We start from the raw sequence: 18,307 nt of genomic DNA on the forward strand, positions 1-18,307 counted from the left end.
GTAATCAAGTTATTAATCTTATAATGAAATGCCATATGTTGTATTTTACCAAATTGTGACAATTTAACTTAAATATTTTGTTTGAATGAATAATGACATATCATACAGTAAATCCTTGATTACAAAGTTTGATCTTGTAAGAGTATATACAGTAGAGGAAACAGCTTTCAGGAGAGATTAAGTGTTTTTTAGATTGCAATGGACGATTTGAAAATAATGCTGCCAGGGGAGAGATTTGATTAACTGGAACCCAACATAAGAAAGAATCAAAAAAGTGGTGTTATGGTCTAATGCTGTGTTTGTACAAGTGTATGTTAAACTCCTGTACAGGAGATACTTTAAACCTTGCAGGCAACAGGCTTTCTGCTTCTAGTCTGAGGTCTTCTCAAGCTGAACAGAAGTGAAGTTCACATTTGGGAAATGGAACATGAAGCAGGACTTTAAAGTATTTTCTTTTATTTATTTAATACTTTTGCTTACTTAACTGGGAATCACAGAGGTCTAACCTTGAGCCTTCTGATAACAACGTCTGACATTTTTGCTGTGCTGTGAGTAACTACAAAAGATAAAGTCAGTATGCTCTGCTACCAGTGTGTGTTTTCTTCTGTTTGGGTGAGAAGAGAGAAGCTGAAAATGTAGCAGCCTCCTTCAATGCTCCTTTTTTAAATACAAAAAAGAGTCATCCATCTCTTTCTTACTATATATTCCTTTTTAGTGTCAATAAGCAAATTTCACCAAAGCAATATTCAGCGAATGTCTGCGTTCACATTCACCCTTGTTTGTCGAATTATTTACTGATAATTCTGCTGGTTTAGGAGAACTTTTTTCCCCAGTGCCCCATAATGCTTTGCGAAGTCAACACAATATCCCACGGAGCTGTACTAGTCAACATTAGATGGGACCACCCCACCCAAGAATATAATGCTGATCATTTTCATTATAGACTCTGTGGGACTTAGTTAGGGGTAGAACAGACAAGTAAATAACGCAGGACCTCAAAATTTATCAAAGTTATCTCTGCTTGTTGCCAAATGTGCAGGTCGATCTTTGAGTTCCATGTCAGTGTAAGAAAAAGAGGCATGTGTCCTATGCATGCATAATTAGTCATGTGGAGACAAAAAACAAACCTTGAAGGATCCTGATGAAAACACAGGAGACACTATGAAATAATAATAATAGCAAAAGATTTATCACTATTTACAAGACATTTCTATAATTTAATTTAATTTAATAGAAGAAAAAATGGGAAGCATCAGCACAGACAATTTGGAGAGCCTTCAGCACGAACCACTTTTGAATACGATTTCTGCTTAATTTTGACAAAATTTTTGATTACACGACTCTGATTGTGCTCTTTCTTCTTTGATCTCATGACGGCACAGTGGTGCATTGGTTGGCACTGCTGTTGGACAGCTCAGGTCACCTTTACGGCCATAATAATCAGTCCAGTATAGTTTGTAGACATTTCCCTAGCACCCAGGGACACTTTAAAGATGATTGCACCATTATAATCCAGTCAAATCTAATTCAGTAAGTCCTTCCACATTGACTTCAATGCATTTTGCCAAGTTCGGTGATATTCGCAAACACTTACATGATTTCTATGAACTCAAGGTGAACACCGTGAAGTTTGCTCATCACTTGGAAGAAAACTAGGAATGGAATGGTCAGCAGCATTTTACTACTACTGCCTAGCCTACATTAAGATTTAAAGCACCCAGATTGCATGATTTTTGTATCTCCATATATTTCCTGTTAATGATTCTAATTCAAATACATTAATTATAATTTCAAGAAACTAAATTGTCCACTGTTTGTCTAGCTGCTGTTCTTTAAGGGCTTTTGAAAAGTCCTCTATTGGTGGTAAAACTATGTTCGTATTGGTTTGGAAATAAAAGACAGTTCCAGTCAATGAGCAGTCTGCCATTAGAGGTCATGTGGTTGAATCCACAGGGTATATAAGGACAATGAGACACATGTCAAACTGGTTTTGACATTTCTTCCTATCCTATCTTATCTTCCTATCCCTCATTATCCATTTCTAACTAAGAAGTTATCTTTCTTGTTAGTTGATCTGATCACACGATAAAATATTTTCATAGATACAAGTATGTTCAAATGAGACTCTGTAAATGAATTCAGGATTTCCTAAGTGCTTTCTGAGATCAATGCTCTTGGGATCTCAGAATGACATTAACCACCTTATAGACAAACACATTAAAAAAGTAATCTTTCAACATAGACTTTTTCCAAATTCAAAAACAAAATACAATAAATAAAAAATTAAGTTAATGAAAAGGTTCATTTAAATCATTGAAAATTTTAAAAAAGGCAAAAACTGTAATACGAGACAATAACATATTATTATCAAATACTGCCTCAAACAAACGTTAATTTAAATCATTGAAAATTTTAAAAAAGGCAAAAACTGTAATACTACACAGTAACATATTATTATCACATACTGCCTCAAACAAACTACTAAGTACAACTTATAAATAAGAAGAATGAAATAAAAACAACCTTGGTGATGGTTAAATGGAACAGGACACCTAATAAAACTGTGAAAGTCATCTATCCAGTAGCGGAAAAAGTAAACCACCATTGAGTCCTGACCAGACGTGTAGTATTATTTAAGTCAAATATGTATTAAAAAATCCAGAGAAGAAAAAAAATAATGTGAAACCAAATGTCTCTTATTCATGGATTTAAAACATTATGCAAACTATTACAAATAAAAAATGCTTATCAAGTAAATCTTGTGAATAGTGTTTTATAATAACACCATTTTTTTAAGGGACTAAAGACATATATAAATTAAGTATACATTCCAAGAGTTTGTTTTTTTTCCCACTCTCATATACAATTTTTTGAAATCGCATGTAAGTTATGTAACTTTTTTGAAGGAATTCCTAAGAAGCTTTTGAAATACTTTTTTATTTAATTTATGCAGAAGATGAGCACTTTCAAAGTATTTTAAACAGCAGAGAAGTTTATATATACATTACATATACAAACAGTATGTATATACCAGCTAGAGAATTTCTGTAGTGTAGGGCAACTATAGCAGGAATAAGACTATGTAGGTATCTGTAACAAAAATATTCTTGAAGATTTTTTAAATAAAATACAATTATCAAATCACTGAAGGAGTCATTCTTTATTTTACATTAAGCAAGTGTAGTATCTTAATAAGCATCGCAAGCATATTACAGTAAAAACAGATAAAAACATGTATGAATAAATTTCACAGTGATTATTATTGCAAATGAACTATGGTCACACTGACCTTCTCTGTTAGCAGTCTATATGGTTTCAGCAGATTGTGGACCTTACTGGTTTCACAAAGAACTTCGCCATGAATCCAGCCATTTGCAAACTGAAACAGAGATTTAAAGAATGCTTCTGATTGTCATATTAGAATACATTTCTAATACATTCAAAATATATTTGTAAATGAAGTCACTGTAAATGAAACTAGACAGGCATTTGGAAAAACAAATAGATCATTCATATTTGAGCAAACTGCATTTGTCCAAAGTAGGTAAGTGAAGTAGCATAATTAGCTGTTACAGAAGAATAAATCAAATTTTACTCCATTAACATACTAAAAATCATACTAATTAACATCCTTTTCATTTGACTTAAATATTTTAAAGTGGTAGAACAGTGGTTAGTTGCTAGACAGCTCCTCAATGAGCACAGGCTGAATCCCGGCCCAGCCAGTACTATTTGTAGGTTCTTAGTACACTTGTAGTAATGATGCCACATGTGATGCACATAACTAGATAAAGTTATTGTTAAAACCTGTACACAAAAGCACTGAAAGGCGACACCCTCAGTAGACAATAACAGTGTCACAAGAAGACAGGAAGAATTTTAAACATAATAACATAATAACACATGGACAGCGACATCTTCTTCTTAACGGAATGCAAAAAGGAAAATCTTATCCCAAAAGACATCATGATAAGGAACCAACCAACCAACCATACACACTTATAAAGCATCTTGTTAAATGAACCTTAGCCTGAAGGGGTCTATTAATTTTTTACATTTTACATTTTTTTACATTTAAAGATTTAATAATAATAATAATAATTCATTACATTTATATAGCGCTTTGATTCACCAATGTTGTTCCTTGTCCTAGTGTGTATATAAACACAGGGAACTCCAGCTTCTTTATTACATCTTGTCTGAAGAAGGGGCCTGAGTTGCCTTGAAAGCTTGCATATTGTAATCTTTTTAGTTAGCTGATAAAAGGTGTCATTTTGCTTGACTTTTTACTATAGTAAGCACACTTTGAAAGTGAAAAGGAATGTCAACACAGCATGACTAAAAATCTGAAACATGGGCCACTCTGGCCCTGCAAAATGCAAAAGCCACTCAAAAAAATAAAAAAGGGACCAGATAACAACAATTTCTATTTAACTTTTTTCCTGTGTTTTCTTCTATTTTATGTAATTTGTTTTTAGCATTTTCATATTTTTCTTCCTTGCATTTTCAAAACGTTTTCTTAGTTATTTCAGGGTTTGGCCTGTTTATGTCGGAGAGTCAGAGTTTACTCTGGTGTCAAGAGAAAGTTGGCAGGAGGATTACTGGTATGAAAAAGCAAGAAAAGAAAGACAGAAAGATGAGAAGCAAGAAGAAAGGTTATGCGTGTCAGGCATTTGAAACTTGGACAAGAATACTGCTTAAGCCAGTGTTACAAAATCTTTGCCCGACAGTAGGATTCATTTCTGTTTTATTTTTGCCTTTGTAATTTTCAGTTCTCTCTGTGTCGATATCTCCTAGTTATTGCCTAAGTTTCATGAATAAATCTAGTAACTCAGGGTTTTGGCCATTATTTTGAGTGTCTACACTGCATATGCATATTCAGTACTTGTATTTGTAAAGATCATCTACTGAAATGTAGTATACAGTCTATTAGGTCTTCAGGTTATTTAAATGAGTAAAATATGAATTTGTATAATCCCCAGAGAAGGAATATTGTTTATTCTGGCATATTATTCATTATCATCAACGTTGTAATCTTCCTTGATTCATTATATATTTTCAAGGAAGCACAGTACTTTATACACTTTAAAACTATTTAAGCTATCTTATAAAGACTCTCGGTTATACCATTCCCAGTTCATTAACAATAGCAGGGAAGGGAACATTACACCATCCAATCTATTTTTGACTCTATATATATATATATATATATATATATTGTGACAGGCAGCCGGGTTCCATGCCCGGCCGGGACGTCCCTTCTGTATATGTTCCAAGGGAGCAGCTATGGACATCTCACTACCTCCCCCGGGACGCTTGGTGGCAGCCTCCCTGGCTGACGATGGTGACTCAGTTTCCCACAGGGTTTCCTGGGAGATGGAGTTCTCCACAACCCTGTGGGGAGCTGGGGTGGCCGCCAGGGGGTGCTGCATGGAGCCAGGAACCCACCTGGACATCTCTGCAGCCCCACCTGGAAGTGCAATTAGCCGCAGGTGATCAAGCACCTGGAGGACTTCCGGGTGGGCTATAAAAAGGGCCAGCATCCACCACTCATGAGCCAGAATCGGGAGGGAGAGGACAAGGTTGCCTGGGAGGAGTGGTGGGGCCAAGGTGGAGAGAAAAGAGTTGTTTTGTGTTGTACTAGTGCTTGTGGGACTGTGTTGTGGCTGGAGGGATTACGGGGAAGACGTGCCATCCAGCTGAAGAAAAATAAATAATATATATAAAATATATATAATATAATATATAGCGCCTTATGACATTCATATATATATATATATATATATATATATATATATATATATATATATATATATATATATATATCAGTATATACATTTAACACTACATTTTGGAAAACCTATGCACTATTTCTCTCCACTGCTCTTTACATTATCAGTATGCGCATGGATTCAAGTTAGTATAAAGGTTCTAAGACAATGCAATTGATCTTTTCGGTGTCAGAATAAGCCTGCTTTCTGACCCAGGGTTAAAGCTAAAACAGACCACTATGTGTGCCTTTGCAGAATCTCAAAATTTTCATTACTTACAAACAAAACAGCAGAAGACTAGTCTTACCTTTTCCATTGACCATTTCTCATGGGAATGTTCTGCATATTTGTTGATGAAGTAATCCAGTTTTTCTGGGATATGCACACTAAAATATAACCAATACACAACTATAAAATATTTGTACAATATTGTGAGTGGGTTTTATTAAAGAGTACAATATAAAATTCACTTTTATCCATAGTGTAAGATGTAAATATACTGGAGAATTGGTACTGCTGGAACAGGCAATTATAATTGGAGAAACACAATAAACACAACATCCTCATAACGACAACATTTTTATAAGTGTTTGTTTAGGATTAATTTAATTTTAACAACAAAGTGAAAAAAAATGTGGCAGAGGAGGTTACTCCTAGAAACTGAGTTTTATCACACTAATGCAAGTACATAACTATTTTGTTAGTGCTTATTTAATGTACCTACATTTCCTCTCAAAAAGCTACATAAACATCATACTTTGAGGTATCAACAGGTTGTGGGTTGAAGTTTCCTTCCGCATCCATTGAAGATTGTTTTTCCATCATGGCAACATAGTTTGACTCCATGTAATCTGGTGGCAAAGCCCCTGCTACAGCACTGAGGCATGGAAGTGCCAGTTTAAACAGTTCTTGTTCATACTTCTGCAAAAAAGGATTGAGATGGAGGAGACACACAAGGAATTAAGCAGACATTGTGGCACAGTCATCACCTCAGCCAAGCGTGGGGTTAGCATTTGGCAGAAAAAATTTAGTAAGGATAGTCTTTGTAAGTATATACTGTATCATTATACTGTAATTATTTTACCACAAACAGCATGAAAAATGAAAAGCTTTTGCAAACATGCCAAGCAATGAAGAAGCTTTAAAATGATTAAAGTCCAGTAATATTTTTAGTATGCATGGAATGACCACTAATAAAGCATTCTCATCCAAACAAATGTTAAGCAAAATGGTACATATATATGCACAAACAAATATAATGCATCTTATATGTAAATTATCCTTAAATATATAATAGTTAATTATGGCAGTGGTAAAATTAGGATGAACTGGAAATTGTGGTAAGTAAATGGTAACGAGGTGTAATGTAGGGCACCAAATATCTACTGTAAGTATTTAAATATCCAAGTATCTACTTCTACTGTATCTCAGTATTACCTTCATACAAGCCCAGATGCACAGTGCCAAGCTGATGTAATCGCGGTGCACAAGTACATAAAACTGACGTCATGACAGAGATTGTCTTTTTTCAAGACCACAAGTCTTCTGAATTTGTTTTTCTTTAAGTGTCATCCAGGATTATCATGCTCATGAGATGTCTAAACTAGCTAAAGAATGGTCTTCAATTGGCCAATAAAGAGTGATCAGTTCAAGTGAAGTTCTGACAAAATGCTAACCAACCTATCCTTTCAATTAAATTCCCTCCATGTTTGTAAAGTCTTTATCTGAACTCTGAAATATCCACGTGTTTGATGTAAAAATATAATAAAACACATTTCCTATATAAGCCCACTATAAAAATTTACACAAACCAATATTATAAAAAATCCACAAACATTTCTCTCTATTATATAGCATCATGTTTATTATTATATAAGTTTGACTGTTATAAAAGTTCAGACTGTTTCACGTCTTACTTATTTTTTTAACACATCTGTGAAACTTTTTAGCATTTTAATTGCTTAACTTGGTTCCAAGAGGTGGTAGTTAAATTGTATTGAAAGTTTAAATACCCAAATAATCTATGTTTAAATTTATGTTAATTTTTGCATTCTCTAATATTAAAAAAGCACATCTTTTGGTAGAAGAACTTCTGTGATTCTGTATTTGCCAACTCCTGCAGACTAAGTATAGTACATTCTTTGCAATAATATTTGAAAGAAATCAGTGACTATACCTAATTATGCTGAATACTAATACTTTAAAATTAATTTCAGGAAAATACTTAATAAATATTAAAATATCTCAAATCATTTTATTACATGCTATACTTTACATGAAATTAATTTCAGGAACATAGATAAATAGTTCCTTATTTCTCTCAAGGTAGAAATTTATAATTAATATTAATGAAAAAAAGGAATATACAGAAAATTAGTTTGAACTGGAGGATTTTATACTTGTTAGTAATTAATACCTTTGCACAATATGTCCTTATAAATGGTTTAACAGAAAATGTAATCTCCTTACATAATTAAAGTAACATTACACACAAAGAAATAACAATATATTTTGTGATAGTTTCAGTTAGAGTAAAACACAATGATAGCACATTAGGCCAAGTGTGTTATTAGAGGTAGTATGGATTTAAAAAAGGGTAAAATCAATAATGACATACAAGGGAGAAATATTTTAAACAATATAAAGAGATTTAAAATAGTATTAAGCCAATCCATATTTGACAGTACTTGCCAATATTTTTAAAATACCATTTATGAATAAAGTAAAACATTTCATTGTTCAACTTTTGACTTAAGTGCTAAATATAATATAAAGCTTATTTTACTATCTAGCTACAGCGACATTTATAAATACCCTAACTAGCTAATTGTATCTTATTTTACTAATGAAAATAATACTTGTATCTGATTATTTAATTTTGTGTCTGATTATTTAATGTTTTGTGGTACAGGGCCCCTTTACATCTTTCTAAACTTTGATAAGAGCTTTTCATAGAAAAGTAACACTATAAAGCTACCTTTTGTGACAAGGCATCAAAAATCCCCCAAAATAACTTTCTGGATAAATGAAGTTCTTCTTCTGATGCAGCTCCAAAATTTCCCCATCCTCCAGGTAAACAATAATATTTCCAGCAACGCTCATAATGGTTTGTCAACAACTAAAACAAACAAAAAAATTTTTTTTAGCACCATAAAGTATTTATTGCTGCATTTCACTTTTCTTTCTCATATTAGTCACTGAAACCAAAGAACTAAGGAACAGGGAGAACACAAAGCACAATAAGTTAAAGAACATAATGCTGAATTTGAGGACTTTGTACTGCTACCATACAAGTGAAAACTAGGAAACATAGTTCAACATTTCTCAGCTTGGTCCAATGCGCTTATAGTGGTGAGACAAGAAGTATTCTGGCTTTATAGATATTTACAAGTCTTACTTTCCTTTGACTCTGACCAATAAATCACCCTGATTCCTAGATTTAAAATTCTTCTGTTAGTGTGGGTTTCTGAGGGCTTCACCAGAGATGGTTGTTGGTTCTTTGCAACCTCTCGGTGGCAAAGAACGATGAAAGACTAAACTGTTTTATTTGTTGTTTTCTGTAAATGTAAAATGCTGCGACAAGAATCATTACTAGAACTAATCTGTACAATCGTATACTGTAACACTTGCCAGTAAATAAATAGCATAAAGCATTCCCTTTTCTCTCTCACTCTGTCATTTTCCTTCACTCTGGCCTCTCTCTTCATTAACTCGAATGTTTGCTCCAGCTCACCTCCTGAAATCACATGTAAAGGGCAGATTTTATAATGCTTTTTAGGGCTACATTGAAGCAATGCCTGGGAACTACTGTATTTCCAGCATCAGCAATGTCTGCAGGAAGTCCTGTGACCATCATTTAGGGCTGTCTTGGGTCCAAGAAAAAGGTGCATCCCTGAAGCTCAATACCCAAATTAACCTCCCCTGGTACCAACACACATAAATGGACAGAACAATCCCTTCTGTCCTATAATAGTGATAACTTCACTTTAGAAAAATGATAAACCCAAACAAAATCCAAGCAAACAGTCTATAATAAGTTTAAAATGAAAAAAAGAATATCAGCATGTCAGTGCCTCCCTGTATTACAGGTATGTCTCCAAGAACATTCACCTTTAGATATTTGAATACACACTGCTTGTATGTACAGCTGGTGAAACAAATACAGCAAAATGCTTTTATAAGAATTTATTCAATATTTAGGTGTCACAGAGCAATCACCCTCTTACCTTAAGGGGCATTTTTGTGTGTTCATTCAAAAGTGGAACATCAAACACCAGTCTTCTAAGAAGATGCTGCATCATTGACGGTCTCAACTGCCTGCAAAATGTAAATATTTGTTTGTCAATTTTGCAACTATTGGTAAATACATATATGAATTTAAGATGACTGGCGGTAACCTGCCGTAAAAACTATGCTTGGAAGCACCTGAAAGATTTAAAATAATTTCTCAACATGGAAGAAACTTAGCTTAAAAAGACTAAAAACTTATCACAAATTAATAAAATTAGTATAACATTCGAAGTGCACAGAGAAGTAGGAGAAGCTTTAGAGTTCTAACTGTTATGTTTGGATTGCCAGAGGAAACCCATATGAATAAAGAGAGAACATGCAAACATCACGCAAGGAACACCAGCTCTTGAACACCAGATTCCTTGTGAACAGGCAGTAGCATTATCACTGCTGCAAAATATAAAATTATATATATATATATATATATATATATATATATATATATATATATATATATATATATATATATATATATATATATATATATATACACTGTATATACAGGTCAAATTCCATTGCAACGAAGTGCCAGGGACCTAAAAAATATTTTGTTGTAATGAAAATTTCGTAGTAATGAGATTCTGTATTTGTTGTTCTAGTGCTTTCTTTAACTTGGGTCCAGGCATCTGCAATCATTTCAATAGCTTCTTTTATATTAATTTTCATCTCCTCCAGTCTGCAAGTTATGCTGGCGAGAATTTTTCTCAGCATTTCCTTGGCGATAATACATTTTCAGGGTGCAAATGATGCCCAAATTCAATGGCTGAAGCACTGCAGTGTAATTGGGTGGGAGGTACTCAACTCGAACATTATCTAAATGTAGAAGCATGCTGTTAGCAGCACAGATATCAATCAGAAGCAGAATCTTCCTTTTTTTCTTCTTCATATTGTGAGGTTTCTGAACTCTTTTGGGGAAAAAATTACCTTGAGACGCCCTAGCTTTACCTCTCCATTGGGTATGTCTTTCAGAAAATATATGCTTAAGAAATACAAACTACAATTAGCCACAGACGGTTGGAAACCAACATCTAACCATAGTACACAAAATACAAACTTTACATCAGTTAAGTTGGTGTCTGTTGTTTATGAAATCTGGTCCAGTTATCTCAAGCTTCTTAGACATGCTTTTAAACTACACGATATTGTAAAATTCTACAGAATGTATTTAACATTCTATTTTTACTGCTTTTTTGGGATATGACTTATTGTTATAAAACTATACAAAAAGCTATATCCATCCATCCATCCATTTTCCAACCCGCTGAATCCGAACACAGGGTCACGGGGGTCTGCTGGAGCCAATCCCAGCCAACACAGGGCACAAGGCAGGGAACCAAACCCGGGCAGGGTGCCAACCCACCGCAGAAAAGCTATATCTGTCTTTTTAATTAAATAAATAAAAACAAATTAAAATTTTCAAAGCAATTAATCAAGTCTTTGAATGCACCTTATTTAACACAGTTCCTCTGGTCTGTTGCACTTTGTAATGTGCTTAATTGTCTTTTCTTCTACAGTTGCTTCCATAAGTCTTTGTTTATTTGTTCTGGTTAATTTCAATGATAACAACTGAGGTTAAGTTGGTTTTGGGACCTTTGCTTGATTCTTTTTTCCCCGTATTTTACAGAATGCAGCACTACTGTCGGTGGTTTGTGGATTAATGGAGGTATGAGCTAAAAGTATAGAAATGAGGTATAGGAGTGGTTTCGGGCAGGCGTCTGAGTGTGCGCTGCACCACTCTATAGAGGGCTTTGTGGTTTGACAGATTATTATATTCACTATTTCTGATAACAGCACTGTTTATCTTAGTGTAGTATAGAGAAAGGTCAAGTTACTGATTTCACTTGGACAGAAAACCTATTAGATTTTACATCCCGATATTAAGTTAACAACAAAGCTCTTAATGATTAATTACTGGCATTCTTGTCTGACATACTGTATCTTTACACATTTAATGTAACCCAAGAATGCATTTTAGCAACATTCAAGATATTATACTGCTTTATGTTGCACAGAACAAATCAGCAGAATGGTACCATTTTTTGAGTACTGGAGATTAACAGTAACTGCAAAAAAAACTTGAAAACAAATGACACAGACAACACATGGACTTCATTCAAGAATGCATTTTTTGAAATAACAAATGAATTGTTTTCTTACCCACACACAGCCAGCAAACACTCCTCAATAGAGTCCCTTTGTGCTTTGGTAAGACAACATCCTTTGGATAATCTATATACAGTATGAAGTAAGGAATCAATGAGGGAGGCATAAGGCTCCGTACCAGCGAAGAGTGGAGCACACTTAGTAAGCAGTGGCAGTACAGCAGTACACAGATAACGGTTTAAAGCCAGTGCCATATCCGTGGCACTGAGAGCAGCCTAAAACAGGAACAGCAACAAAAATTCATTTCACCAGTAATGACTAACAAAAAATAGCAAAGGCTGATGAGCAGTAACATAAACTATATATATAGTACACTGCATAGAAGTAAGATTTTTCATAGGCATCATTAAGTTGGACCATAAATTCTTTTAATAATTCATTCATCTCATAAAATGATTTTCCAAGTGAGAAAAGGGAAAAATTGGAGAAATTGGGAAAAAGGGAAAAATGTCTGTAATATTACAACTTTATTACTTTATTTCACTTTTAATTAAAAAAAAATACATATATATAGAAACATTACTGTGTCCAAAGATGCAGCTGCTCGAAGGTCTGGGAGAAAACCAACTTCCAAAAGGTGCAAAAGGAAATTTTGGTCTTCAATTCCATAAACTCTATCTAAAAACAGCACCATTGCTGCTTTATGGTCAGGACAAAAACCAGCAGACATATCAGGCTCCACCACGGTACCATCTAGGCAATAAAATAAAGATGTTTGATTGGTTTTATTAATATTACAGGGTATGAACACTCACTCAATATTGTATGAGAAAAACATGAGAAAAATAAAGTAGTATGGTTTAGCTAAATGTTATTGGCATTAGTTCTTTATTAATTCACATTGTCTGTGTGAATTTTTATGGAGTACTCCAGTTTCCTTGCACATTCTAAAGATGTGCAAGCTAAGTTAATTGGCTACTCTTGATTTTCCGTTTATAAATGTGTAAGATGGTTCCTACCTTGCCTCTGATGCTTATGGGTCAGGATCCCCCTGCAACTCTGTAATGGATTAAGAATGTTTAGAAAATGGATAAACCACTCCATAGGCCTATAAGGGTAGATAGGCTGCCAGGTGTTGGTAACTCTTGTAACTGCAATAAACACCCTGTGGCCAGATACTTTAAGAGGTTAACTGCAGGATAGTGGTTAGTCAGAATGGCTTGAAGTCTATATGGTTTCCCCACAATCAATGGGTGAACATAAAGGATCTCAACAGAGAACAGGTGGGATTGTACTCCATATTTAAAAGAGAAAATAGCCCAAAAATGTTTACAGATACATAACCATTTAAGCAGTAGAGTAGGCTCCCTGCTTCTCTTTCCCAAGGAAGTGTTAAGTCTTCTGACTTGGTTATGCAGGAATTTCATATGGCGTACCTGACTCTGGAAAAAAAATCTAAAATGACTGACAAAATGAATCAAGGGGGTTTAATGGACACACCAGAGCCAAACTGCTTTAGGGGTCAAAATGTTTATTAGGGCAAAAACTTGGTGGTAAAGAAATAGCGAGGCCACAGAATTAAATAGATAGAGGAAAACAGAAATTGAGATGTCTGAAAAGTAGGCACAAATAGACAGGCCAACTTTGTTGTGTATTTATAATTTGGGTAAATTGTACTTTATCTGTGACTATCTTCAATATGTCTAATAAGTGAATAAATCAAACATCTGATACCTCTGGGCTTAGTTTGTCCATTTTTATATCCAAGCTGAATGCCCACGAGGAAGTGTTCTGTTACAAACCATACATAGTGTGAGACATGGTGTACAAGAAATGGACCCCAACCTATACACTAAAGCTAAGGCAGTGCCCTATACAGGTTAACTTTTTATGAATTGTTTGTCACCTATCCTGTGTATACATTATAAAAGTTCTTGCTTTATATACTTGAGTATGGCTTCATTTTCTTTTAGTGTCCTAAATTTTTAGATGAGTATTCTCATGTCATAAATGAAAAAGCTATGAAGGTATGGATCTGTTTATGTATCTATTTTTAAATTCAAGATTGTACTGAAGTTGAATACGTGGTATTTAACAGTTTGTGTGAACAAATGGAAATGAAGGCCAGAAACAATGCATAATTGTATCTAGTGTGAATATTACCAACTTTGAATAGAAGTATTTCTAAGATGGTGTTGTTAAATGAAATAAGACAGTTGAGTATTTGTCAAATACTGCATACTGCATATGAACTGGACCTTTGATTGATTAATAAATCAATTCATATTTAAGTATGTTCCTTGAATTTCTGACATATCAAATTATACTGACCTCCAAACTCTATCATTTTGCTTTCCATAAAGTTTGTGAAAGAGCATTTCTATTCAAGATACTCAGAAAATGTACCTTTGGCTAATGTTGGCATTGGAAACGGAATGCTAATAACTCCTTCAAGATCCTCTATAGGTATCAGAGAACGGAGAATAGCTCGTATCCTAATAGCTTCACCTTTCCCAGCATGGATGAGCTAAGGCCAAAAAAAAAATAAAAGATTAACAGAGAATGAAAACTATGTTCTATATGAATAAATGTACAGTAATTACACAAACACTTGTATTACAAAACCTTTTACATGTTAGTAATATATTAAAACATTACATTTATCTCAAATATTCTAAATAAATTTCTTGTCTTGTACTCTCATGTATTGTGATCAAGCTTTTGTTTTTGATTTTTTATAATTTCTCTTTGGTCTCAAAAAATATTGAGAGATTGTTTTAGTGCTTTTAGAGGTCAAGGAATCTTGTGGTCCCATTTGTTGAAAACAAATAATGATATCCAGCGATGCCATGTTGTTTTTCTTATGGATGCCTCATTATTAAGGGTTATTTTTTGCTGGTTGCTATGTCGTTGTCCAAGTTTAGATTCTCCCAAAAGTGTTGTGTGTTCATTCTGTGTTGCTTTGAATTCCTGGTTACAAATATTTTTTGACCAGCATTTCGACTACAATTTATGATCTATGATTTGACTCCGATTACAGGTTCCTTTTGTTTTTGTTTACCAAAGTTAGCTGCATGATTTCCTGACTAGAATTCTTGAAACATATTTGTTTAACCAGTAGACATTTTGGTTCTGACACCTGGCTTGAAATTTATTCATTTAGTGATATCTCCTGATTTTGGTTCCATTCAGACCTGCTGTCACCCTGTTCAGTCAGTAAAGTACGATTATTTTGAGTTAGTTTCCAAATCTGTTCATGCACCCATGTGTCCATTAATAAGGTTAAAATGAGCTGGTACCTATCCTGGCATCACCAGCTGGAAATCAGTAACTGACATTGAACAAGGACACATGTTCTTCACAGAGCATAAACATGTACCAACCATCCATCCATCCATTTTCCAACCCGCTGAATCCGAACACAGGGTCACGGGGGTCTGCTGGAGCCAATCCCAGCCAACACAGGGCACAAGGCAGGAACCAATCCCAGGAAGGGTGCCAACCCACCGCAGCACGTACCAACCAACAATCATTAATAACAAGTAAATCTAGAAAAGCCAAATAATACAATATAAATATCTTTTTGATGTTGTAGGAAAATAAATAACACAGAGAAAACTATCTGGCAGAAATTTCTCCAGTGGTGCCACCATCTGCCTCAGTATTTAAATCAAAACTGGAAATCTGTGATTTTAGCATAGTGTACACTTGTTACAGTTTCTGTCTTGACTAGAATTATGGAAGTCTTTGGGACTGAATGTTACTGAACCTTTCCCATTACTTCTCTCCTCTCAGTGTTCTCCATCTGGTCTAGGAATCACTCCATGCTAAGATACGCCTCTGAAAAGACTTACAACAGAGTACACACAAAACTACAGCCTTTCAGATTTTTCAGACATTTCTTAAAAAAAAAACTGGAAAGTTAAGTCATTTTAAGCAAAAGTCTGTTACTGTGAAATCAATAAAGGTTCACTATTGAATATATGTGCATACTGTGTCCAAAACAAAATCCCTGTGTAAAGTGCACGCATTTCATTACATAATGTTTCAGAATATAGTGTACAGATTTCAGCATATGTATGTTAATATTCTATTAAGAATAAATGAAGTCTTGAAAAGCACCTCATACAAGACAACATCTTACTTATTGCAACCTTTTTAAAGCCTCAAACAAACATGGTGTCAGAATAGGCAATTGCTTTGTAGAGTGCAGTGATAAAAAATAAAAAGTTAATAATAGTGTAATGTCACACTGTCATGTTCAATGATTGGAAGGCATCATTAGTATGAAACCATATACAGGATTTGTACTGAAATGGAGCTGCGCATTTATCACATTCTGAAATGAAGGCATACACCTTAAAATACTAAACACTACAATATATCATATTTTGCTAACATATGATTTCATTAACAAATGGAACTCTTGACTAATAAGCCTTCAATACCAATAGTTCTGTTTGAATATTTATCACATTATGAGATTACATTCTTCATATATCCATCCATCCATTTTCCAACCCGCTGAATCTGAACACAGGGTCACGGGGGTCTGCTGGAGCCAATCCCAGCGCACAAGGCAGGAACCAATCCCGGGCAGGGTGCCAACCCACCGCAGGACACACACAAACACACCCAGCACACACTAGGGCCAATTTAGAATCGCCAGTCCACCTAACCAGTATGTCTTTGGACTGTGGGAGGAAACTGGAGCGCCTGGAGGAAACCCACGCAGACACGGGGAGAACATGCAAACTCCACGCAGGGAGGACCCGGGAAGCGAACCCAGGTCTCCTAACTGAGAGGCAGCAGTGCTACCACTGCGCCACCGTGCCGCCCTCTTCATATATAACTATATAATATCTGCTAATAAGTCTAATACAGGGTACTAAGGTCATTTTAAAAAGCATTAAGTAAACTTGCTCACACATTTTCAGTTTTAATGAAACTTTGATTCTTAAATTTGTTTATAAGCATACAAATGTTTGTTATCTTAGATCATTTCAAAGTGTACTGGACTATTTGCAATTTCCAAATGAAATCTATGTGAGCTTTCATTGTTTTATACTCATATGAAAAATGCAATCTCATATTTAATACATAGGTATAGTTTTCATAAGGTTTAGGGTGAAGGCTGAGTATTATGTTTGAAATTAAACAGCAGCATAATTCTGAATTAAATCTTAACCAAATTGCACAGGCCATTCTGATACTTATTTTACTTGTGTTAGATGGATTAACAGTAGCAGAGAAAAGCTTCTGAAGAAAAAAAATCAAGTGACAAAATACAAAATGATTCAAAGGAAACTTACATGCATTTCAGGGGCACAGCGACCAAGCAAGTCAATTAGGGCTGCATAGAAGGTCATTATGGCATTTCCCATGTGAATGGTGTCATCTTCTTCACCAACTGCATCACTGACAAATTTAAATTATTATTAACATATTCACATATGCAGTATAAATTTCAATACTTCATCAACCCTGTTGTGCACATTCAGCATGACAGAATTTTGTTTGCATAATAGCTTGAATTTATTGCATATAATATCTTTGTTAATTCCCTTCATAATATAAGAGAATATAAGAAAGGATTTTTTTTTATGGCTGTACTATATTCAAAAATATTGTTTTAAGTGACTGAGTCATATGGGTGTTCTGATCCCTACACATTACTGCAACTCATCTCAAATTTAAACCCTGTAGGAACCAAGGCTGTCAGTCATTGTCCAACCCGATATATCCTAACACAGGGTCACAGCAGTCTGCTGGTGCCAATCCCAGCCACCGCAGGCAGTTACAAACCCCAGGCAGGGCGCCAGCCCACCGCAGGACACACTCACACACACACACACCCCCACCAAGCACAACCTTGAAAAGTAACTGAAATAAAATGAGTGTAAATGAAAATCTGTTTGTTTTTTGCATTGTTTTAAATAAATCAATTAATGATAAACTATGGTTGATTGTTGTTCCCTCTGAAGTAAGTGCAAGTGTGTGTGTATGTGTACACAACATGGTGCACACAAAAGTGAGATGAGAAATCCCCCTCCGAATGTTTATGAAGGAGGGAGGGAAAAACAGCCCTGCTCCCAGGAGGCAATCAATAAAACCTGGCATTGAAAGTCCATCAAGCTCTGAAA

The 18,307-nt window shown here is 34.7% G+C and overlaps 1 protein-coding gene across 3 annotated transcripts in view; it reads right to left on the reverse strand.

Moving 5' to 3' along the window:
* Positions 1-18,307, reverse strand: part of ryr2a (ryanodine receptor 2a (cardiac)) — a 657,734-nt gene that overhangs the window by 201,489 nt on the left and 437,938 nt on the right. For 2 of the 3 annotated variants that reach the window (XM_051919560.1, XM_051919559.1), the window contains exons 45-54: positions 17,477-17,582; positions 14,571-14,691; positions 12,748-12,917; positions 12,219-12,439; positions 9,998-10,088; positions 8,749-8,889; positions 8,188-8,235; positions 6,529-6,692; positions 6,079-6,157; positions 3,290-3,379 (exon numbers count right to left, since the gene is read on the reverse strand). In XM_051919560.1, the coding sequence (XP_051775520.1) occupies positions 3,290-3,379; positions 6,079-6,157; positions 6,529-6,692; positions 8,188-8,235; positions 8,749-8,889; positions 9,998-10,088; positions 12,219-12,439; positions 12,748-12,917; positions 14,571-14,691; positions 17,477-17,582 (1,231 nt within the window). The remainder of the gene's footprint in view (positions 1-3,289; positions 3,380-6,078; positions 6,158-6,528; positions 6,693-8,187; positions 8,236-8,748; positions 8,890-9,997; positions 10,089-12,218; positions 12,440-12,747; positions 12,918-14,570; positions 14,692-17,476; positions 17,583-18,307) is intronic. The other variant, XM_051919561.1, reaches the window with a different exon arrangement.

The sequence above is a fragment of the Erpetoichthys calabaricus genome, chromosome 15 (genome assembly GCF_900747795.2).
Source record: "Erpetoichthys calabaricus chromosome 15, fErpCal1.3, whole genome shotgun sequence".
Lineage (NCBI taxonomy): Eukaryota > Metazoa > Chordata > Cladistia > Polypteriformes > Polypteridae > Erpetoichthys > Erpetoichthys calabaricus.